Below are 26,361 nucleotides of genomic sequence, written 5' to 3'. Positions count from 1 at the left end.
ATTATACAAACAATTGAAAGTTTAGGTATAAATCTGACAAAAGTTTGTAAGATCTGTATACCCAAAACAATAAAATATTGCTAAGTGAAATTAAAGTTCATGGATCAGAAGACTCAAGATTGTTAAAATATTAATTCTCCCCAAACTGATTTATATATTAAATTTAATTCAATTTTCCCAATCTCAGTAGGCTTCTTAAATAGAAATTTACAGATTGATTCTAAAATGAATATAGAAATGTAAAAGGCCTTAAAGACAAAAAAAAAAATCTTTTAAAAAAAACTTGTAGGAACAACACTCAAAGACTTACTAAAAAGCTACATTAAAGAAGACAGAGGGGCACTGGCATAAAGGTAGAGAAATGAATCAATGAAACAGAACAGAAAGTCTAGAAATAGGCCCACACATATAAGGTCAACTCATTTCTGACAAAGGTGCAAAAGCAATACAATACAGAAAGGGTAGTCTTTTCCTTTAGCACTGTAACAATTTAACATTCATATTCCAACAAAAAACTTTGAGCAATACCTCACACTAAAGACAAATACCAATTCAAAAAGGATAATAGTCCTGAATGTAAAACAAAGCTGTAAAATATCTAGAAGAAAATATAGGAGAAAATCTTAGTGACTTTTGGGTAGGCAAAGATTTCTTAGATATGACATCGAAAGCACAATCCATAAAAAATATATTAAAACGACTTCATCAAAACTAAAAACATCTGTTCTTTAAAAAAGCAGTGTTAGGAAAGTTAAAAGACAAGCCACAGATGGAGAGAAAATATTTGCAAATCACATATCCATTAAGAACTCTCAAAACTCCATAATAATAAACAACCTGACAAATTTGGAAAAGATAATCCAAAGTATATAAACAGATGACAAATAAGCACAGAAAATATGCTCAACATTATTAGAGAAATTCATATTAAAACCATGAGAATGCTATGTACCATTCAGAATGGCTAAAATTCAAACTTACTGTATGCACGAACTGTTGGCCAACCCACTTTGCTGATTCACACTGGATTTCTGATCTGAGCTCAAAATAAACCTTTGTTAAGCTACTGGCTTTGAAGTTAATTTGTCATCATAGCCCATTCAGGTTCGATTAGGAATGCAGAACCACTGTAAGCCACACAGAATTTGAAATTTATCATAAGGATTAGACCTTAGGTGATTGTATGAACTGGGGAGAACTCTATGAAATGTTGTTGTCTCTGCACCTGGTGATGAGCCTGGACTCCCTGTAGATAGCAGGGGTAGCTGTCAGAAAGGAAAGCTGACTGTGAAGTGGGAGAGAACAAGTGGAAACTGGAACATGCAAGGATAAAGTGGAAATTGTCTGTTATTACCATCTCCAGCTTCAGTGATGTGGGTGACCTTCAGAAGTTGGCATCATTTGTTACGCAGCTGCACGTGTGTGGCCCAGAACTTGAAGACGCTGAAGGAGGTCAGGCAGAAGCTGAAGAACCTGTGTGTCCAACTGACATGTGGTGCTAACAAGGTAAGCCAGCGTATCAGTGGCAATGTGCATGCTCTGCAGTATTGCCTGGCACCTTACACTGACCCGAATCTTTACCTTCTAAAATCTTTTGTGGCCAACCAGAAACCAGAACCATACAAAGAAGGCAATTCTGAGAAACACAGTTCTGGGGTTAGCTAAGCTGATACAGTACAAAGTCAATACATGTAGCCTAACTCAATACAGACCCCAGCAGAGATGGCAACATGACACCCAGAAGAGGACTTGTCAACAGAACTTAAGTAACACAACAAAATAAAACAATACAGAATCAAAATGATCACTTTATTAGCCACACCTGGCTAAGGATATTCATCAATTCTTCAGAGGAAAACAAAGGAAATTCATGTTGAAATGACTGTACACAATGTAAAGCGTTGTGATTAAGAACACAGGTTTTATAAAGTTAGACATCTGTTTAAAAGCTGTGTGTTATGCAAGTTGATTATCTTCTCTGTGACTCAAGTATACATTGAAAATTGGGAAAATAAAACTCTTCTCATAGGCATGTTGTGAGGATTAACTGACTTAAAAAGAAAGCACTTAGTGTGTGATGCAGCAATGCTTATTAAGTGCTATTGTAATAATTATTGTATATAGTCATGCTTTAACTTTGTAATGAGATATATACACGTATGATTCTTGGTAAATTTATGGGTTTGTCTTCATGAAGTTCTCAATGAAATGCTTCTTCCATGTGTTACGGTAGGTAGATACTTGGAATGGGAGTTTCTGCCTGATAGTTGTAGGCAAGATTCTGGCGTCCATAATGGGGAAAGTCAAGTTTAAAGTCTCTTTTGCTTAATGCTTCCATGTTAGAAGGTATCTGTTATATTATATACCTCATTAACATGAATTATTATCACCTCTACATATTTATATGTCTCATCAATACAGGAGTTCTGACATAGGAAAACGCTATATTCATTCCATGAATAATCAGAGAGAAGGCAAAAACTGTTTACCTTTTAAAAATCTCTTTTAAAGCTGCCCTGTGTGTTCAGTGAAGACTTCTTCTCAGGTAAAGTCAAAGTATTTAAGTAAGTGTGACTTCAGTTCATCAGACTCAATTCTGGACCTGGGGCGATTTTTCACTAGAATGTGTGTACTTGTGCACACGTGCTTGCACGTGCACACGTGTGTGTGTGTGTGTAAGACAGGCTGTTACCAAATGAGAGTTTGTATTTAGTAGATTTTCACAGCCAATTTGGTTGAATGTATTTTGCTATTTTAAAATAGCCAATACCTTTTGGGAGGAAGGCTTGGGGAGCCATGATTATGCAAGACCAAACTGGTTAAGAAAGTTTATATAAAATCATCTCTTTTTGGTAACCTAGATGTGGCTGAGCCTTTCAAATTTCTGTTAGCCTGAAGAAAAGTCTTTAATGATATATAAAATATCATGGAGTTGCGTCCTAATGAATGTCACATCTGGGGTCTTTCCAGGGTCTCCAGAGGAGTGAGCAGGGCTCTTCTCTAGTACCTGGTGGTTGTGGACAATTCCATGCCATGGTTCACAAAAGGGGTCGAATCTGTCCTCTGGTCTCTAGCGGAGCCCATAAGAAGAAATATTGCCTCAAGTTCCCGTCTACTTCTGTCCACTGTTCAACTTGAAAAAATAAATCCATACTTTAAAAAATTTTTTTTAATTTTTTAAAAATTAAAAGCAATTTTTTTAATGGATTTTTTTAAAACTGAAGGATCATTGTAGAAAATATTTGTTTGATAACAGAAGCCTGATTTTTAGCTAAGGCACACTGCTTCCCAGAATAAATGACTACATCATCTGCCTCTGACGCCCTTGTTGTGGAAACATGATCAAGTTCTAGCCAATGGGATTTAGTAGAAGTGCAACTTTGGGAAAAGTTGTTTAAAGGAGCTGAATCAGTTGGGGGTGGGGGAGGGCTTTTTGTTTTTCTTCATTCTCTTTCCTAGACTACATATAAGTAATGGCTGGAGTTTTAGCATCCACCTTGTGACATGGGTTGATCTTAAGGACAGAAGAAGCCACATGGTGAAAATGGCTGAGCAAAAGTGAGGATGATTCTAAATTACTGATGGATTTTATGGAGTTGTCATAACAATTGAAGACTATCTACCTGTGAACTTGTTTTATGCGAGAGAATAAACCACTGCATTTTTAGCTACTATATTCAGGTCTCTATAATTAATACTAGTTTCTGAATGCAATTATTGATACAGTTAAGAAAACTTGGGTTATTTATCTCCTGGTTCAGGTCTTTGCCTGGATGGTACCCTCTGTGGATCCTCCTTCAGCTCCTAATCTAGCTTTCTCACCTCAGCTTGGTGACAACTGACTAAATTCCAATGGTCACTGAATCTTCTCCTATATGATTGCCTCATTCTTTTCTACAGGAGGAATTTAACCCCTGGGTTCCTTCAAGCATAGAGCAGTATCTTTGATTTCAGTTAGTAGACCTGAATACAGACCAATTGTTAGTTCCAGAGCAGTCTCAGTTTTATGACTGAGGATGGTCTGAGTCATCCAATTCTAATTTACACACCTCCTGAATGAAAACTGTGAAGTGGATGGCCCATTTAACTATGCCACCCATGGTATCAGTTTAGGTCCTCCAGAAAGCAACTGCCAATGTGAACTGAATGTAGAAGAGATTTATTGGGGGTACCACCTGTAAAGGATAAAGGGAAGAGGATGAAAACCCACAGATTTGCCAGACAGAAGTATGAATTTGGTTTGTAACAGAGGGGGAAATCTTCCCAGCTTTGCTACTGCAAGGCTGAGGTCCTAGTTTGGGGCTGATTACAGCCAGATATTTAATGGGGAGATCCTAAAACCAGTGAACCATAGCAGTGCTGAGATAAGTCCACACCAACACATGGGCTGCTAAACTAAAAATACGGGGGAGATCCAAAAGATCCTGGGGAAAAGTAAAAGCCAAGGGAAATACAAGAACTGGCTGCAAGTTGGAATGCATTCCTTAACCACACACAGTTCAATCAGCAGAGGGTAGAAGTCTGACGAGCACAACTGTTCGAACCCAACTTCCGCCAAATTAACTGGCTAACCAGCTAAGCTATTTAGACACATGGGCAACATTTAGGAAGTTGGGCTAAAATGTAAAACTAATTAAAAATCTGAATAGAGACATCAGCAGGTAGATGCTGAGTGAGGTGACATGGTGGTGGTTGGAGGTAGGTGAAGACAGATTCTATGGTTTAAGTTCAGACAAGTAACTAAGCATCAAACAAACAAAACAACTATACAAAAAAACTTTCAGAAAAATAAAAGTCAAGTTATTAGGAATATTCTACAAAATATTATATAAATGTCCACTTTTAAACCAAAAATTACTGGACAAAGAAACTGAAAAATGTACCCCCAAATCAGGAAAAAGTAGTCAATAGAAATCAACTCTGAGTAGACCTAGATATTAGATTTAGCAGAGAATGTCTTCAGAGTAGGTATTATAAATTTGTTCAAGTAATTAAAGAAAACTATGTTTAATGAATTAAAAGAAAATATGTTAAAAATGAGTCAATAAACAGAGAATCTCAATAGAGAAATAAAAATCATAAAAAAGGACCAAATGAAAATTCTAGAGTTGAAAAGTATAATAACTGAAATAAAAAATTTAATGAAGGTATTTAAATATCAGAAGGTGTTAAAAAAAATTTAACAAAGGAGTTTAAAACTCCTAAGTTCATTTTTTTAAAGGCAGGATAAATTACTAGTCTTTTCCTACTAAAACAGTTTCTAAAAGTCAGAAAATTATTTTCAAATGTTGCTTATGTTTCTATTTCCTCTTTTTCTGGGAACTTTTGAGGTGGTTAATAACTAATTGTTGAAATATTAAAACAATTTTCCAACTACACTGAGCCTTACACAAATATAAGAAGAAATTTTCCTGCAGTAGCTTCTGAGAGGTCAGATTTTTGCCCCAAGACTTAAAGCATTTGGTAGGCTATTTAATCATTGATAAAACCATTTGTATTATTTGTAGAAACTTGGGCATGGCAGGTAGTTGCTCAAAGGAAAGTGTACTGCGCTTGTACTACACAACCAAATTCCTTCAGCTTCTTCAGCTATGCTTAAATCCAAATGGTTCAGGGGGAGGGAGGTCCATGTTTCTTTGAGTTATGTGGTTTTCCATTTCTCTTTCAACCATGGCTATTTCAATCCCTTCAAGGCCTCTTTTTACTGCCTATAGTTTACAAAATGTCACATTTCTTCCAACTTCTCAATTTTCTCTTTTATGACCATTCCCCTTAGTATTAGATACCAATCCTGATGAAAGCTAGGCCTCTTTTTGAGAATTCAAAATCTACCGAATTGGGAATTTTAGGGAAAAAGTGAAACATAGGCTTGCAAATCAAACACCCACTGCCTAATTGACACTGATTTTATCAGTATACATATACTTCTTATTCCTTTTTTTATTGCTTCTCCCACACACTGTCTGAACCCTGTGTCTTATATTTCAATTCTTGATGGAAGTAAACTTTGCTGGCTTTCTAAATAAAAGTCCTGCCACTGTGTAGTCATAACCCTATGACAGAGTTCTGACACTGACCTCATGCTGAAGACTCTGTGGTGTGGTCTTTTGGAGTACTTTCTCTTCTGACCCTTGAAAATACTTACTTTGATATATTTGTGGCTGGAGTAATCCCTTTATTAATGATTGTGAAAGATGGCCCAAATACCATGCAATTATGTTACTCTATTCAGCTTTGCAGGAAGGAGGCATAAAATCCCTTGTAAGCCATCTCTTCTTGGAAACAAAACTTGCTTTCAAATCAATGCAAATGCAGTCTGTTACAAACACAGGAAACAGACAAAATGTACTGATTATTTCATTTGTTTGATGTTTAGGCCCTTATACAAAAATAGGGGATAAACTCCTGTTTCAGTAGATAATAGATATTTTCTACTTTTCTGTTTCTTCCTCTTTCTACTTCTTCCCACATGTACAAATGCTGTTGCTATCACTACCACACAAGCCAAAGAATCACTTTTCTAGCATTTTTCTTAATGAAAAATGGGATAAGGTTACATTCCACATGTGCATTCTTCTTGGAGTACCTCTGTGATGTTCATCTCACCGACCACATCCTATTTATCATATGTGCTAAGACATACAGTACACATGTTGTGGATATAGATAACAGTTTTATATACTGTAATAATGAATGTGTAATAAGTGAATTTTTCTCAAGTCCGTATGACGGCATGGGAAGTAGGAAGGGAGGAAACACACCTGTGTGGATCTTCACTGAATACACTGGAGAAGAACAGAGGTGATAAACAAAACCTAGAGGGCAAAACCATTCACTAGGGTACAAGGGACACAATCAGGAGTGATGTCAGCAGGTCCTTGTGGTCAAAAGCAATAATAGGGTGAGAAATAGGGTGGGAGGCCTCCAAAGCCCAAATTAAACTCTTTTATGTATTTTCCAGTGTTCTTAGTAACACACAACTATGCTTTGGAAACTTGGCTTTTCATGCTGTTGGCAACATCTTAATAATGAGTTTTAAATTATAAAAAGTATAAAGTATTCCACAGTCCTTCACTCTTATTTGTGAAAATACATGGATATGCCCTCCATTGGCACATAGATTAAGTATATTCCATTGTGTAGAGCCCTTGTTTTCCTAGGCTCACAATTAGCCAACATTTTTCAGTTTCCCTTATAGAAAGTTGGGCCCATGCCAGTGAATGCCAGTGGAATCTGGGCATAAGTGATACATACAACTTCCAGGCCTGGAGGATGGCAAGCCTCCAAGGGAATACTAAAGCCACCAAATGATAAGAGACAAGGTTCCTGAAATACTGTGTGGAGCAAGGTCATCTACACACCGTTGGTGTTATTTTGACATGACCAAGAAATAAACACTCAGTGTTACCTCAGATTTGGAGAGTCTTTGTTACAGAAGTTCAGCTACCTAGACTAATACAACTAGGATCTTTCAGAGAAAACGATGTGGAAATTTCTTCGAATTTTTATAGTAGTTTGCTTGTGAGAGATAACATTCTGAAGTTTTATAATAATTTGTCAGTTCAAATAAATTATTCTCCACTTGATGTTAGATCATAACTACCTTGGAAACTATTTTAAAGAGATATAACCAGTCCTAGGCTTGACCTAGTGAATCAGAACCAGGTAGTTCATAGGCAGTCACATTTGAAAAACTTCCCTGTGTTTTACATATACCCTTGGCTAAGAACTACTACTCTAAGATAACCCAAATTTTACCTTTAGGTCAAAAGTTAGATTTTCAAGTCTCATTATTTAAGGTCCATCTAATTTATTTGACTGAATTAGGTTTTTTTTTAAAGTGTATTTGATGTTATTGTAAAAAATCAATGTAATAAAATTGATCTTTTTTGGGTGTACAGGTTTTATAATGTATAGTTTTAGGCAATACCACCAAAATCAAGATATAGAACAGTTCCATCACTCCAAAAACACTGCTTCCTACTATCACTCTGTGGTCACACTCTTCTACTACAACCCACTGCAACCCAAGGTCAGCAAAAGGAAGAAAATAATATAGATTACAGAGGAAATAAAACAGATAAAAAGCAATAGAAAAGATCAATAAACCCAAAAGCTGTTTTTTTTCTGAAAAGATAAAACCAACAAACCTCTAGGCAGGCTTACCAAAAAGCAAAGAAGGAGGAGTCAAACAAACAGAATAATAACTGAAAGAGGAGAAATAACAACTAATACCACAGAAATAAAAAAAAATCATAAAAGAATACTATGAACTTATGCCAATAAACTGGACAATCTAGAAGAAATGAAGAAGTTTCTAGAAATATACAGCCTGCCAAAACTGAGTCAAGAAGAAATAGATAATTTGAACAGGCTGATCACTAGAAGTAAAATAGAAACTATAATAAAAAAAAAAAAAACCTCTCTGAAAACAAGAGTCCAGGAACAGATGGATACACTGTGAAATTCCACCAAACATACAAAGAAGAACTTATACTTGCTTCTTAAACTATTCCAAAAGATTGAAGAAGAAGGAAAAATTTCAAATTCATTCTATGATGCCATCACCCGGATACCAAAACTAGACAAGGACACTACAAAAAAAGAAAATTACAGGCCAATACCTTGATAAATACTGATGTAAAAATATTAAACAAAATATTAGCAAACCAAATCCAATAATATATAAAAAGTATCATACACCATGATCAAGTTGGATTCATTCCAGGGTCACAAGGATGGTTCAAGACATGCAAATTAATCGATGTGAGAAACAAGAGAAAAGAACCACATGATCATCTCAGTAGATACAGAAAAAGCATTTGATAAAACTCAACAACCATTTGTGACAAAAACTTGCACCAAAGTGGTAGAGGGAACATAGTTGAATATAATAAAAGGCATTTACAACAAACCCACAGCCAACATAATACTCAACAGTGAAAAGCTGAAAGCCTTCTTGCTAAATTCAGGAATAAGACAAGGATGCCCACTCTCACTACTACCATTCAACATAGTAATGGTAGTCCTAGCCACAGTAATCAGACAAGAAAAAAAAAAAAAATAAAAGGTATCCAAATTGGAAGGGAAAAGGTAAAACTATTACTATTTGCAGATGACATGGTACTCTATATAGAGAATCATAAAGACTCCATATAAAAACTATTAGAACTAGGGAATTCCTTGGTGGTGCAGTGGTTAGGACTTGGTGCTTTCTCTGCAATGGCTCAGGTTCAATCTCTGGTCAAGGAACTAAGATCTTGCAAGCTGTGTGGCATAGCCAAAAAAACCAAAAACACAAACAAAAAACAAACCTAAAAATCTATTAGAACTAAGAAACGAATTCAGCAAGGTAGCAGAATCCAAAATTAATATCCAGAAATCAGTTATATTTCCTTACACTAACAATATCAGAAAAAGCAAGTAAAAAAATGTCAAAAAAATATGTAGGAATAAATTTAATCGAGGTGGAAGACCTATATGCTGAAAACTATAAAATATTGATAAAGGAAACTGAAGATGATTAACAGAAATGGAAAGATATCCCATGCTTTTGGATTGAAATAATTAATATCGTTAAAATGGCAATACTACCCAAAGCAATCTACAGATTTAATGCAGATTCTATTTCACTGCTGTACCGTAGAAATTAACCCTACATTGCAAATCAACTATACTTCAATTAAAAAAAAAGTACATCACATACTCTGCTGGAATTCCATCACCTCCACTAGCTATACTGGAAGCAGTGCTTCCTAAGGCCCACTTGACTTCACACTCCAGAATGTCTGGCTCTGAGTGAGAGACTATACCATCGTGGCTAGCCACATCATTAAGATCTTTTTAGTACAGTTCTTCTGTGTATTTTTTCCATCAAGGAGATCAATAAAGATAGTGGAGGTGATGGAATTTCAGCAGAGCTATGTAAAATCAAAAGATGATGCTATTTTAATATGTGATACACTCAATTATGTCAGCAAATTTGGTAAAATTTGCTGTGTGGAAATTTTAGCAGTGTAGCCAGAAGACTGGAAAGTCAATCCTCATTCCAATTCCCAAGAAGTGTAGTACTAAAGAATGTTCAAATCACTGGACAATTGTACTCATCTCCCATGCTAGTAAGGTTATGCTCAAAATCCTCAGCAGTGTGGCCAGAAGACTGCAAAGTCAATCCTCATTCCAATTCCCAAGAAGTGCAGTACTAAAGAATGTTCAAATCACCGGACAATTGTACTCATCTCCCATGCTAGTAAGGTTATGCTCAAAATCCTCCAAGCTAGGCTTTAGCATTACATGAACTGAGAACTTCCAGATGATCAAACTGGGTTTAGACACAGCAGAGGAACTAGAAATCAAATTGCCAATATTTGCTGGATCATAGAGAAATCAAGGGATTCCAGAAAAACATCTACCTATGTTTCACTGACTATTCTAAAGCCTTTGACTGTGTGGATCATAACAAACTGTGGGAAAGCACTCAGAGATATGGGAATACCAGACCATCTTACCCGTCTTCTGAGAAACCTGTATGCAGGTCAAGAAACAACAGTTAGAACCCTGAATGGAATAACTGTCTGGTTCAGGATTGAGAAAGGAGAACAACAAGGCTATTTATTTATAGTCATCCTGTTTATTTAACTTATACTCAGAGCATATCATGCGAATTGCCAGGCTGGATGAGTTACAAGCTGGAATCAAGATCGCCAGGAGAAATAACAACCTCAGATATGTGAATGAAAGTGAAAGTGAAGTCGCTCGGTCGTGTCCGACTCTTTGCGACCCCACAGACTGAGGCCTATCAGGCTCCTCCATCCATGGGATTTTCCAGACAAGAGTGTTGGAGTGGATTGCCATTGCCTTCTCCAAGGGATCTTCCTGACCCAGGGATCAAACCCGGGTCTCCCACATTGCAGGTAAACACTTTACCATCTGAGCTGCTACCACTATAATGGCAGAAAGCGAAGAGGAACTAAAGAGCCTCTTGATGAAGGTGGAGGAGAGCAAAAAAGCCAGCTTAAAATTCAATATAAAAAAAAAAACTAAGATCGTGGCATCTGGTCTCATCACTTCATGGCAAAAGAAGGGGAAAAGGTGAAAGTAGTGACAGATTTCACTCTTCTCAGGCTCTAAAATCACTGTGGATGATGACTGCAGCCATGAAGTTAGAAGACGATTGCTTCTTGACAGGAAAACTATGACAAACCTAGACACTGTGTTAAAAAGCAAAGACATCAGTTTGCCGACAAAGGTCCATATAGCCAAGGCTATGGTCATCCCAGTGGTCACGTACAGTTGTGACAGCTGGACCAGAAAGAAGGCAGAGCACCAAAGAAGTGATGCCTTCAAACTGTGGTGCTGGAGAAGACTCCTCAAAGTCCCTTAGACAGCAGGAGATCAAACAAGTCAATCTTAAGGGAAATCAACCCTGAATACGCATTGGAAGGACTGATGCTGAAGCTGAAGGTCAAGTATTTTGGTCATCTGATGCAAACAGCTGACTCACTGGAAAAGTCTCTGATGCTGGGAAAGATTGAGGGCACAAGGAGAAGAGGGAATCAGAGGATGAGATGGCTGGATGGCATCACCACTGCAATGGACAGGAGCTTGGGCAAACTTCAGGAGATGGTGAGAGACAGGAAGGCCTGGAGTGCTGCAATCCATGGGATTGCAAAGAGCTGGACATGACTGGGCAACTGAACAACAACAACAATGGATATATATATATATATATATATATATATATATATATGTATTACTCAGCCACAAAAAATAATGAAAGATACCGTTGCAGCAACATGGATGAACCTAAAAGAATATCACACTAAAATGAAGTCAGACAGAAAAAGACAAATACTATATGGGGGGCTGGCTCAGAGGTAAAGGGGCTTCCCTGGTAGCTCAGAGGTTAAAGTGTCTGCCTGGAATGCAGGAGACCTGGGTTCAATCCCTGGGTTGGGAAGATCCCCTGGAGAAGGAAATGGCAACCCACTTCAGTACTCTTGCCTGGAGAATCCCATGGAGGGAGGAGCCAGGTAGGCTATAGTCCATGGGGTCACAAAGAGTCGGACACGACTGAGTCACTTCACTTCACTTCACTTCAGAGGTAAAGAATCCGCCTTCTGATGCCTGCCACTGCAGGGGACACAGGTTTGATCCCTGGGTCAGGAAGATCCCCTGGAGAAGGAAATGGCAACCCACTCCAGTATTCTTGCCTGGAAAATCCCATGGACAGAGGAGCCTGGTGGGCTACAGTCCATGGGGTTACATAGTTGGACACAACTTAGCGACTAAACAACAATACATGGACTTTTAAAAATAATACAAATGAACCTATATACAAAAGAGAAACAGACACACAGACTTGAAGACAAACTTATGGTTATACCAAAGGGGAAAGAGAAAGAGGGAGGGATAAGTTAGGAGTATGGGATTAAGAGATACAAACTACTGTATATTAAATAGATTAAGCAACAAGGATTTACTATACAGCACAGAGAACTATAGTCAACATACTGTAGTAACCTATATTGGAAAATAATCTTACACACACACACACACACACACACATAAAATCACTTTGATGCAGACCTGAAACTAACATACTACTGTACATCAATATTCAATTCAAATATGAAAGCTTCAATTCAATTTAAAAAGTTTTCCCAAATTAGTTTACATTTTTATATAACTTTTGTTAATTCTTAATTATATATACAGTAAGTTAAATAATTATACCAATTAAGGAGTTAATGTAAATCTGATGCCAAGTTGGAAATTATAAGCTACCTAAAAATATGAACTCAAACATTCCTATGTACAGAATTTTAATGATTTTAAGCAATTGATAGAAATTATAAAAGAAAACTTTTGTTATAACAAAAAAGCTCATAGGGAAAATTCTGTAAAGTTTCAGGAGTACTGTGCTAATATTTTGACAAATTCTAACAAATTACTTGTGAGGATTACTTCTGATAAACTTCAAAAGCTTTTCTAGAATATAAAACTTTTTTTCACCTTGGGATAGATATGTATCACTAAATCAGACAAGTTTTCTTAAAATAAAAATAGTATCATCATTTAAATTTAGATATAGCTCTCTAATCCACTGCTAACCTTACCTTGAAGACATCTCATCTATCATAACATACATATTTATACATACCAGATGAACACAAAAGCAAATGGAACTATTTGGGAATGCAGCTTGGCCTGGTCAGATAAGACTTCCTGCTGTAGCTTTTGTAAATACTTTTAGGGTTAGGATACTATTTCCTGATGTTTCGGTGACTAGAATTGTGTATTAACACTACGCCGAAGTAGTCATCCATCACAATTGTTGGAGGAACTGCTTACTATTAAGCTTGTTTGTTGTCTTTTAACTTTAATGTAGAGAAAAATATCTTACTTCATTATATTCAAGATAATAATATTCCATCATTCTCCCTCAACTCCCCATACTCCCAAGAAGGCTGAGTACACATTTGTATGCAACAAAAAATTACCTTCTTAGCAGAATGATCACTTTTCTAAGTAATTGTTTAACTCTCATTTCCAGAGGCCAAACAAGGGAAGATTACAATTGAGATAAATCCAGGACCTAATTAATTATTTCAACATATTTTTCCTTGTAAACAAAATTGTCATGCCAAAATAATGTACTTTCTTTAAAACTGAGGTCACAATTTGCCCTTTGTGGCCAAAATTGGGCCTGCAGCTACGGTTTGGCTCTCCCTGTTTATATACACATGCATGCACGCATGGACATGCACACGAATGAATTGCCTATATAAAACCCCACATTTCCAGGGTGAGATATATGTAGAGAGTAACATGGAAACTTACATTACCATATGCAAAAGAGATAGCCAATGGGAATTTGCTGTATGGCTCAAGGAACTCAAATACGGGCTCGGGCTCTGTAACAACCTAGAGAAGTGGGATGGGGTGGGAGGTGGAAGGAGGTTCAAGAAGGAGGAGACATATGTAAACCTATGGCTGATTTATGTAGATGTTTGGCAGAAACCAACAAATTCTGTAAAGCAACCATCCCTCAATTGAAAAATAAATAAATTAAAAAAAAAAAACACACATTTCCAGCTTCTTTTGAAAACAGCTGAGAGTCTGGCAATACAGGGCCCAGTATTGAGAAATAGCAATTACCAGCTAGAACAGATTGGCAGCAGCTCCATTATGCTTATCTGTTTAGCCTCTGAAAATACTTCAGTTATGCGATCCCTGGTTTAAATGCATTTTTTGTTCAATTTAATAAAATATTCCTTCACTCCCGAGATGAAGACTTTCCAAATTTCTAATTTGAGGCCCTTTCCCAGAATAAAACTGATATTAGCTTTCACTGCTGCATAATAATTTACCATAAACTTAGTGGATTAAAATGATATATATTTATTATCTTGTAGTTTTCATAGGTCAGGAGCCTGGGTACTACTTAGCTAGGTCCTCTGTTCAGGGCCTCACAAAGTTGTAATCAGGATCAGCCAGGGCTATGGTCAAATATAAGCATTAAATTCCTCTTCCAGGCTCACTGGTTGCTGGAAGAATTCAGTGTCTTGCAGTTATAGAATACATAGGACCTTCAGATCCTAGAGGCATCTCACTTTGGCATATGACTCTATAACATGGTAGTTTGCTTCGTCAGGGCTTCCCTGGTGGCTCAGACAGTAAAGAATTAGCCTGCAATGAGGCAGACCTGGGTTCGATCCCTGGGTTGGGAAGATCCCCTGGAGAAGGGAACAGCTACTCACTCCAGTATTCTGGCCTGAAGAATTTCATGGACAGAGGAGCCTGGCAGGCTACAGTTCATGGAGTCACAGAGAGTCGAACACAACTGAGCGACTTTCACACACACACACACAACACACACACACACACACACAAGGCTGCTTCTTCAAGGCCAACAGGAGATCATCTCTACTGCTTTGAATTGCTGTGACTTTGTCCAACTCTGATATCTAGAGATTTTTTGAAAAGGCTAATTCGATTAGGTCAGGCCCACCTAGGATTATCTCTCTTTTGCTTAAAGTTAAATGATTAGGAATTTCAATTATATGTGCAAAATATTTCACCTTCTCCACATAATATAACATAAGCAATGGAGTGCTATCTCATCATAGTCACTGTTTCCCCCTGTACTCAAGGGGAAGGGATTATTCAGGGCACATATACCAGCTGGTGGGAACCTCAGGGGCCATTTTATGATATCTTGCCTATCACACTTGGCATGTCTTAGTATTATTTGTGAGTTTCAGTTCCACTTGGGTTTCTATAGCTTATATTTTTGGCAAAGTATTCTTACAATACTGTACTACAGTGGCGATAGCAAACATTTTTTATTAAATTTACTTTTAATAATATTAGAATTCTACTAAATGTAGTATGAGACTGTTTTGCAAGATTTCAAAATCAGGTCTATTCTAGACTAACATCCTTTTAGCCCTTGTGCATGAAACACAAAGATGGAGTTTATCTGTTCAAATGGAGCAATGGTCGCTGTGATTGAATAAGAAAATGTTTTAGTCAGAAGCTAGAATGGGAAAAATGAAGGCAGTTGCTCAATTTTTTTTGAGTTGCTCAAAGTAGCATCTGTGAGCATAGGAAAGCAATGTTTCTATTCTACCTGACTTACAGCTTTACCCTTCCGATTCCTTGTGGTGGAGCCAACCCTAGTTACCACTGTCAGTGCTAGAGACAGCTGAAATGAGCCGGTCAGGCTGTGTCTGGTTCTCCTAGGTTGGTGATCTGTGGCATGGTCAAACAGTGCAGATCACAGCACATAATCTGCAGTGTTTTCATGTCAAACCTCAACAGTTTCTCCACAAAGATGTCCTGTTTACACAGTTGCCCTATTTTCTTTACTCAAAGGTAAATGCATTTTATGTCTTTCAATATTTTTAAATTAATATTTTTGCCCCTGTTTTGTATACTGATACCTCCAAGTACCCCCAAATTTTATTCATATTCATCCATTTAAACAGTGGAACTGACCAGATGTAGTTTATTAAAATATGTTCATTCAAAACAATTTTGACTCAGTTTTTGAAAATTGCAAATACATTCAAAACTGTTACAGTGTCATGAGGTTGCAAATATTATCTTATGAAATTATAATAAAGTTGTTTAGCAAAACTATGAAATATTATAATTTAACTTTCACATATAAAAATATATTTTATATTGCAACACTGAACAGTTAAGGCCACAACACCTGAAGGAGAGCTGGAGATAAACATATTCTGAAATTGCTTGTCAAAACTGTCAGTATTTAAATAAACATCAAAACTGGTCATACTATTCAAACCAGATAAAACATATTATTAAGTTATATCTTTAAAAGTTTGTTATCAGAAACTTTCTTTCAGAACTCAAAAAATTTTTCAAGTATAAATTACAATGTGCTTGGTGACCATGAACACACAAACATATTCAAAGTATTGTACAAGATTTTGACCTTCTCTCCATATTGGGGGGTGAGGTATCCTGATGATTTTGCCCCATGTGGTTCTGGTTGGCATCTTTCTTATTTCTTTTAAAAGCTATTTGGTCTCCTATTGGTTTTATCTCTGGGAGTGGCTCATTATTAATCTGCACAATTTTCTGACTCATCAATGACATTCTTTTAAAGAGGAAAATCTAGGAAAAAAACACATGCAGAGAATTCACTTCAGTAAATGAAACAGTTACTTAATGGTATTTAGAGGGTATAATTTTCAGTAAGCCTTAACATTATTTCAACACATTTTTATGAGGCACCACATGGTACATTCTCAGCATCTGCCAGCCTTTTTTCTTTTACCAATTGCCATCATGATTCTCCCCTAAAACAAGACCTTTCGGTGTTTACACTTCAACACTATCAGCAGTATTGGTATTTGCTATTTGTTATATGTCATTTTTCTTCAAAGAACTAATTTTACTTTGTTTTGTTGTAAGAGGAAAAAAGATGAAAACTGAGATATTCTACAGGAGGACATACCTCCCCGTTCCTCTAGATCAGAATTGATGGCAAAATGTTAGTGCTGCCAAAAGAGTGGGAGCCCCAGGGGTCTGAGTAGGCAGTTCAACACATGGACCACAGACAGGCAGAATGCAGAGAATAGCTGAAGAGATGAAAGTACCTCATAACCCAGGGACTCCAGGTGGGCAGAAAAGACAGAAGAAGAAAAGAAACGGAGGAAATGCCTAGTGTAAAGGGAAGCAGAGGAAGAGGAGCCAGCATTGGGAACTGAGTTTTCTAGGAACAAAATCAGGATAAAGAAGGATCTGAGAAATCAGAGGACGAGAATACCAAGAAGAGAGTGGCTATCAAGGCACATGCAAGACACATCAAGGAAGATGATAACTGAAAAGTGCCAAATGATTCAAGGTCTTTGAGGATTTAGCCAGAGAGAAAACAGGATTCCTAAAGAATGGCAATCCAAATAATGGTTTTCACATGATGCCAAAACCAAAAAAGCACCTGAAGATCTCGCTTTTTCAGAAATTAAAATGGTGCTAAAAATAATAGCTCAGCCTTCTTTATGGTCCAAATCTCACATGTGTACATGACTACTGGAAAAATCATAGCTTTGACTATACAGACCTTTGTTGGTAAAGTGATATCTCTGCTTTTTAATACGCTGTCTAGGTTTGTCATAGCTTTTCCTCCAAGGAGCAAGCGTCTTTTAATTTCATAGCTATAGTCATCATCCACAGTGATTTTGGAGCCCAAGAAAATGAAGTCTATCATTGTTTGCAGACCATAAAGAAGGCTGAGTGCCAAAGAATTGATGCTTTTAAACTGTGGTGCTGGGGAAGACTCTTAAGATTCCCTGGATAGCAAGGACATCAAACCAGTCAATCCTAAAGGAAATCAACCCTAAATATTCATTTTAGGACTGATGCTTGAAGCTGAAGCTCCAATACTTTCACCACCTGATGCAAAGATCTGACTCACTGGAAAAGACCCTGATGCTGGGGAAGATTGAGGGCAGGAGAAGGCGGAAACAGAGGATGAGACGGTTGGATGGCATCACTGACTCAATGGACATGAGTTTGAGCAAACTCTGGGAGATGGTGGAGGACAGGGAAGCCTGGTGTGCTGCAGTCCATGGGGTCGCAGAATCAGACATAACTGAGTGATTGATCAACAACAACAAATAATAGCTTACCTTTAGTCTTAAAGAATGGAGGAACGAGAATGAAAAGTTCTAACCCAAAAAGTCAAGAGTCTAGAAAAAGAGTCTACGAACTAAAATGCAACAACCTCTGTTCCTGTTATTGTGTAGGAATACACATCTTGAAAAATTCTGCCACTACAAAATAACTAAGAAATGCTGAAGAAGTATACAAAATATAATTTTATAATGTGTAGGCAAGCTCACATAAAAATGAAGGGAAATTCCCATGGGCCAAAAAATGAAGAGGGAGCAGGAAGCCTCAGAGTAAGTTGAGTATTGAAATAGTATTTATTGATCTCATAACTCTTGGATTTTAATTATTTGATCTCACAAAATGTGGAGAACTAGAACTGAGACTCCTGTGTAAAGTAGGGGCCCTCTAAGGACTAGGCCTTTAATGTAAGTCTATCTACAAATATTGGAAGGTAACAAAATAACATCTCTCTCAGCTTAACAGTGTTTTCCTAATGTGAGTTTGGGGTTCACATGTACAGTAATCATGGGAAACCCTTAACTGAGACATTAACTGAAAATGGTCCTGGAATGGTAACACCAAGGGGAATTAACAGAATTTTATACAAATTCTCTATGGATCGACTTACCCCAATCTAAGCTTTAAAGCATTTCTACAAAAAGTCTTGGTTAAACATGAACTCACAATCCAAATTTCAAAGAAGGAAACAAGACACCATTAGCAAGTGACCAAAGCAACAGATTTAGACTCTGGAGGATGTCTGACACTGGAATAACTACATACAGAGAGGACTATAATAAAAAACACAAACATAAAACAAGGTATTAGTTTTTACAGTATCATATTTGAAAAAGAGTTGAAATTGAATATTTCTCTTCAAAATGTGAAAGATAACTGAAATTAAAACTCAGTAGGGAGGTTAAATAGCAGATTAGTCTTTAGATGAAAAGATAACTATGAAAAAGACAAGCCCTGAAATTTCCCAAATATCACTTAGATATAGAAAATATTAAAATGATATTTAAAAGACACAGATAACAGAATGAAAAGTTTTATTATATTTGACTTGCAAAGAGAAGAAATATTCAAAAATATAATGGATGAGAATTTTCTTAAAATGATGAATGACATGAATTTTCAGATTCAAGAGTCATAATGAATTAGAAGAAAGTTAAAGTAAAAAAAAAAAAAAAAAAAACCTCACATCTAGGCATCATATAGTGAAATGAAGCACATCAAAGACAATGTAAAAAGCAGCCAGAGAGAAATGACAGAGTATATGTGAAATTATCGGCCAATATACTCAAGCAAAGGTCTTAATAGCAACAATGGGAGCAGATACTAAAAGAAAATAACTGTCAATCAGCCATACTACCATTAATTTTCAAGTGAAAGAAACGAAAAAGTTAACTACAGAAAAAAATTTATGACAGTAACTTCCAAAAGATTTCTTCAGGAAGAATAAAAACAACATTACAGAAAGGACATGTGAGATGTGAAAAGGAATGGTGAATAAAGAAAGCAGTATAACAATAACGTTATTTGATTGATGAGGTTAAAAAATTAAAATACTTGATACAATAATATGTAAAATGGGAAGAAAGGGGTGATAGAAAACTCTTCTAAGATCCTGGTAATATTTGGGGGAAAGGAACATTCATTAGCATTAGATTTTAGGTACTGTATATGTTAACATTTTTAAAGTCAGAATCCAGCTTATAGTCATTTTCAAGAGATGCATCTAAACTACAAATAAAAATATAAGAACGAAAAAGGATATATCTGATAAAATAAAGTAGCATTTTTTTTTAGGGACAAAGAAAAACACTACCAATGGTAAGAAAATAGACTTAAACCTAATGGCATCGATAATCAGATTAAATATTAAATAAAGATTAAATATAAATGGTCTAAATACTCCACTTAAAAGGCAGAGGTTTTTAGATAAGATAAAAAAAAAAGCAGGACCCATCTATGTGCGTGCGTGCTAAGTTGCTTCAGTCATGTCTGACTCATTGCTACCCTATGGACTGTAGCCCTCCAGGCTCCTCTGTCCCATGGGATTCTCCAGGCAAGAATACTGGAGTGCACTGTCATGCCCTCTTCCAGGGGTCTTCTCAACCCAGAGATCAAACCAGCATCTCTTACGTCTACTGCACTGGCAAGTGGGTTCTTTACCACTTCTTATGTCTCCTGCATTGGCAGATGGGTTCTTTACCACTAGTGCCACTGGGGTCTAAATGCTCCAATTAAAAGGCGGAGATTTTCAGATTAAATAAAAAAGCAAGACCCATCTACATGTTGCCTAAATCAAATGTACTTCAAATGTTAAATCACAAATGGTTTAAAAGTAAAGTATGTTAAAAGATAACTCTAATTCAAAGACATAAAGTGGCTATATAATATCAAATCAAGTAGATTTTAGAACAAAGAATATTATTAGGGATAAAGAAAGTCATTTAATGATGACGAAGGAGTCAATTCAGAAGCTGTAACAATTTTAAACATTATATAGAATACAACCAAATAACAGCTTTAAGATATATCAAGCAAAAATTAATAGAAGCACAAGGAAAAGTAGCAAACCCACAACTATAGTAAGGGATTTTAATACTTTTCTTTCAATAATAGAACAAGTAGACAAAAAATCAGGAAGGAAAGAAACTTGAACAACACTATCGACCAACTTGACCTAATTGCCATTGATAGAACACTCCTCCCAACAACAGTATTCTTCTCAACCTTCTTCTCAAATGAACATTTACCAAGATAAACCTGATTGTGGGTGATAAAACATGTCTCAATAAATTCAGAAGGAATCAATTCATACTAAGTATTCCTCCAGTCACAATGTAATTAGAAATTAATGACAAAAAGATGACTAGAAAAATCCCTTGCCTTGCTAAGACACTTCAATCGTGTCCAACTCTTTGTGACCCCATGGACTATAGCCCACCAGGCTCCTTGGTCCATGGGATTCTCCACTCAAGAACACTGGAGTGCATTGCCATTTCCTCCTCCAGGGGATCTTCGCCACCCAGGGATTGAACCTGAATCTCTTATGCCTCCTGCATTAGCAGGCAGGTTCTTTACCACTAGCACCACCTGGGAAGCCCAGAAAAATTCCTAAATACGTAGAAATTAAATAACCCATGAGTCAAAGAAGAAATCAAAAGGGAACTCAGAAAGTATTTTGAACTGGATAAAAATGAAAACACAACATAACAAGTACTTCAGGGGAACTTTACAGCACAAAAAGCCAAATAGAAAAAAGAAGAAAGGTCTCAAATCAGTGACCTCAACTTTCATGTTAAGAAAAATTCAACAAAATATTGCAAAAGGAAATTTGAAAAGACATCAATAAGAGAAATGTCATGTTCATTAATTAGGAGACTTAATATTGTTGAAATATTAATTCTCCCCAAATTTATCTATAGATTCAAAAACAATTTCAAATCAAAATCTCAGCAGGCATTTTTTTTTTCAGTCACTGACAAACTGATTGTAAAAATTCACATGCTTAAGTACAAAAGGTCTAGAATAGCCAAAATATGTCTGAAAAGGCACAAAATTGGAGGATTAACTTTCTGATTTCAAGACTTATATTAAAGCCATAGTCATCCAGACAGTGTGGTACTGGCACAAGATAAACAGATCAAAGGAACAGAATACAGAGTCTAGAAAACGGTTCATACATAAAAAATCAATTGCTTTCTGAAAAAGGTATGAAGGTAATTCAGTAGAGAAGGGATAGGCTTCTTTTTTTCAACAGATGATGCTAGAATAATTGTCCATATGCAAAAAAAAAAAAACAGAACTTCAATCCATACCTTTACCACAGTAAGAAATTAACTCAAAATGGAACACCACTCAGGAATATAAAGGAATGAACTATGATACACGCATGGATGAATCTCAAAACAGTTACCAGTGATTTGCTGAGTATGGCATGGGGATGTGGGGTGTAGACAGAGATTACAAAGAGGCACAAAGAACCGTCTGCTCATAATGGCACTGTTCACACCCTTGATTGTGATTATGCTTTCACGGGTGTATATTATGTTAAAATTAATCATACTACATACTTCAAAAATGCATAGTTCATTTTAGGTAAATTATATCTAAATAAAGCTATTTTTAAAAAGCAGGGGAGTAATTATTGGGTGGGTATGAAAGAGATCCTCTCATGTATTAAGCCTGAGAAAACTGATGCTACTGCTGCTAAGTCACTTCAGTCGTGTCCGACTCTGTGCGACCCCAGAGACGGCAGCCCACCAGGCTCCCCCATCCCTGGGATTCTCCAGGCAAGAACACTGGAGTGGGTTGCCATTTCCTTCTCCAATGCATGAAAGTGAAAAGTGAAAGGGAAGTCGCTCAGTCGTGTCTGACCCTTAGCATGGACTGCAGCCTACCAGGCTCCTCAGTCCATGGGATTTTCCAGGCAAGAGTACTGAAGTGGGGTGCCATTGCCTTCTCCGAGAAAACTGATAGCAGCAGGAAACTATAAGTGTAATTGACCTAAGATTTTCTTCACAACACAGTAAAGCTGTGTACTTGGGGCAAACGTGCTGAGTTGTGCTGCCATGGTGAATAAAGCATAGTATCAGAGAAAAGGAAGCCATCAGGAAAGATAAGACCCCACATACATGATTTTTGGTGGAGAAATTCTCATCTCAGCTTCTTGTATTTATGGTCATGACAATTAATAAGAAATCAACTGACTGTGCACCGGTATGGGGAATTATCCAGGAATCTGCCATGTTCTAGCTAGTTTCTGAGGGACAGCAGTGGTTTTTTAACCTCTGTATATCTGAAGCTTTCAGCCTTGTGCCTGGCACATAAGAGGCCTCCAGTAAATATATGCTAAATAAATACATAAATAAACTAATTTCTGATGGGAAGGAATTATTATTAATGGCTAAGAAGCTTCCTGCTTTTTTCATTAGCTTACTTAGGTGGAAATTAAGCCAATAACACATTTTTCTTAGTGGCTAACTGTGCATCCAAATTTGCTACAATTTGGAAAAGCAGTATCTGGCAATTTCCAGATATAACAATCATCAAAAATCTCTGGCACCAATTAAAATCATGGGTCCTAACCTGGCTATCCAAAACATTTAAAATCATCAAAACAAAATTCAATGGTGAATTCTGTCTTACAGACACCAAAAGTGTAATTAGTTCTTTTCTTTTTTGTTTTTTAGATTATCTTTGAAGTGGCTGTCTAATTAAGGGAAGGGGTGTAAAATTTCAAACACATAATTATTTTGATATGAGTTAAAGCATCATTTATTTCCCAAGTTTTAAAAACAGCTTGATTTGTTTGGCTTAGATAGTATAAATAGGTTAGAGACATTGTAAATTAAAATATATCATGTGGGAAGGATTGGAAAAAAATTTCATCCAAATCATCTATTAACTTTTTAAAATATATAGAATAACAGCCTATTCTTTAAGTTCGAAGTATATTTATTACTGCTTGACTTTTAAAAATATAATTTTCATTACTTTTTGTTTCTTTTCTTTAACCAAGGTCATGTATACTTACTGAATTATATTTTTCCATTAGGTATAAATGAGAAATTAAGCAGAATCAAGTCTAAGACTGAATTCGTCAGCCTGGCACTCTGTATCCTGGCCTGGCCTCACCTTTGTCGTGTGGGCTGGCAGGGCTCCCCACTTGGCCTGCTGTTACAGGTGCCTGCCACACCATGTTCCTTCTCTGGCTCAGGCCTCCCCTGTCCCATGTATTCAAATGCTACCATCTATCGACAATGCTGAAGACTGGAGAGCCTGAAATGTTCCCTAAACTCGACCATGTATTCTAGAATAAGCATTTTCATTTGGTCAGAGGTGTGTTTCAGTTTTTTTTTTTTTTCTGCTGCTTTGTTTCACGTTTCCTCTCCTTGGGTTCTCATGTCTCCTGACTCCTTTACTTTTCATCCTTCTCCCTCATATCTGATTTTCTTTGCCAGACTCTCTCCCTGAGCTCTTTATAATTGAAAAAAGTTTTCACAGGAAAGCTACAAAGTGTAGTGGTGGAGTATCTGTTAAATGTTCTGTTCTACTAGACAGAAAATCTAGAAAGTCCCTAAATCCTGATGAAATGTTCTAGCGATGCCCATTATGATTCTAAAAAGGATAATTATTCTGAAGTGTCCTTTGAGCCAGGTCAAAGACATCTTTAGGTACAGTAATCCAAACTTCTAAGATACTTTTAGAAAGATAAAAATGGTCATGAAGAAATATTAGCAAAATATAGTAATATGGATATTTGGGCTAAAATAACTGTTGACATTTCTGAAGTAATTCTGAAAGAAATTTCAGAGTGCCATATTACCCACAAAGATGGCAAAAGACAACTGTTTACTACCCTAAGGATGGCTCCTGGCTTTACCTTCATTCTTTCCTCTTTCTTACCCCCTTACATTTTACAATTCATTGTCAACCAAAAATATTTACTAAGCATTTGTCACATACCAGGAACTGTGATGTGTGCCACTAGAAAGCAAAATAGAAAATGGTTTCTGTCCCCATGGAGCTGAAGGCCAGTGGGGAGATACAGACATAAAGTAAACAAATATACAAATGACTATGTAATTGCAAACTGTGACAAACACTAAGAAGTATAAGGAAAAGGGTACTATGTAAGAGAATAATAATGAGACATAATTTATATAAGTGCTGTTGGTCACAAAAGGCCTCTGTGGAAATGACATTTAAGCTGAGACCTAAGGTTGAATAAGAATTTAACAAAGCTTTTCATTTTCTTGTCTTCCATGTTTCCTTCTAACACTTATACCTGGAAATGTGGTCTCATGATTAAATCAAGTTCTTCTTCAAGTGGAAAGGCTAATTTACTTCCAAGAAGAAGAAACGTTATCTATCAGACTTGTAAAAACTCCAAAACAAGTATCAGTCAGGAGACACTGAAGTAGCATGTTGTCTTCTAAGCACAATCATCAATTTTTTTTAATCCATCCTATTTCTTTTTACTTAGCCTTACTCTCTTCTAGATTCTCAGGATAGTATGCTACTGCTAAGTCACTTCAGTCGTGTCCGGCTTTGTGTGACCCCATAGGCAGAAGCCCACCAGGCTCCCCCGTCCCTGGGATTCTCCAGGCAAGAACACTGGAGTGGGTTGCCATTTCCTTCTCCAAGTATACTCTTTTTTTTTTTTTTTTTTTTCAAGTATACTCTTATAATTAAGCAATAGAGTTCTTTAATGTATCTTTTCCTGTATGATGAATCAGTATGCATGGGATGGTTGAAAGGAACATGCTATTACATTTTGGAAGAGCAACTTGAATCATAATCTTGAATCATAATGTCCAATAAGTAAATAGGCACGTTAAAAACGTGAAACATCACCTGGAATTTATCACATGTTCTTGGGCCACCAAAACTCATATTAAGGGAGTTAAATTATGCGGATCATTATATAAAAGTAGAAGAAGCAATTCAATACTTTGGCCTTAACACTAAATGAAAAATTCATTTCACTTACCTTCGATTTTTTTATGTCTTTAGTTGGTGTTGATTCATTATCTTCCAGGATTTCCGAAGAACTACTCTTTGCACGATCACACATATTTCCTATGATAGGATATATTATGAAATATTTTTTTCTAACTAATGAAAAAAAGAAAAGTCCTGCTGCTTTCTGTGAAACACTATCAACCATGAATTATGGGGTAATACTAAAGAGTAGTGGACAACTGCGTATTTCTTGAAAAGTTAAGGCAAAATTATCAGAATGACCTAATGAATGCTATAAATGTTTAGATGATCAGTACCCAAATATAGCAAAGTGAAAGTGAAGTCACTCAGTCGTGTCTGACTCTTTGCGACCCCATGGACTGTAGCCTACCAGGCTTCTCCGTCCATGGGATTTTCCAGACAAGAATACTGGAGTGGGTTACCATTTCCTTCTCCAGGGGATCTTCCTGACCCAGAGATCGAACCCAGGTCTCCTGCATTGGAGGCAGATGCTTTAACCTCTGAGCCACCAGGGAAGCCCTAACCAATGCTATAAATGTTTAGATGCTGCTGCTGCTAAGTCACTTCAGTCGTGTCCGACTCTGTGCGACCCCATAGATGGCAGCCCACCATGCTCTGCCGTCCCTGGGATTCCCCAGGCAAGAACACTCGAGTGGGTTGCCATTTCCTTCTCCAGTGCATGAAGGTGAAAAGTAAAAGTGAAGCGCTCAGTTG

The 26,361-nt window shown here is 36.7% G+C and overlaps 1 protein-coding gene across 5 annotated transcripts in view; it reads right to left on the bottom strand.

Moving 5' to 3' along the window:
* Nucleotides 1-1,792: 1,792 nt before the first annotated feature.
* The window catches only part of RPGR (retinitis pigmentosa GTPase regulator), a 74,751-nt gene continuing 50,182 nt past the window's right edge, over nucleotides 1,793-26,361 (bottom strand). For 2 of the 5 annotated variants that reach the window (XM_059883814.1, XM_024988447.2), the window contains 2 exons: nucleotides 25,655-25,743; nucleotides 1,793-6,316 (listed from right to left, as the gene is read on the bottom strand). In XM_059883814.1, the coding sequence (XP_059739797.1) occupies nucleotides 6,296-6,316; nucleotides 25,655-25,743 (110 nt within the window). In that variant the 3' untranslated portion in view covers nucleotides 1,793-6,295. Of the gene's footprint in view, nucleotides 6,317-15,992; nucleotides 16,648-25,654; nucleotides 25,744-26,361 lie in introns of those variants that run through there. The other 3 variants (XM_024988444.2, XM_024988446.2, XR_009493597.1) reach the window with 2 other exon arrangements.

This window comes from Bos taurus, chromosome X (genome assembly GCF_002263795.3).
Source record: "Bos taurus isolate L1 Dominette 01449 registration number 42190680 breed Hereford chromosome X, ARS-UCD2.0, whole genome shotgun sequence".
Lineage (NCBI taxonomy): Eukaryota > Metazoa > Chordata > Mammalia > Artiodactyla > Bovidae > Bos > Bos taurus.
Note: the sequence above shows the minus strand (reverse complement) of the source record. Positions and strands in the feature narration are given on the sequence as shown.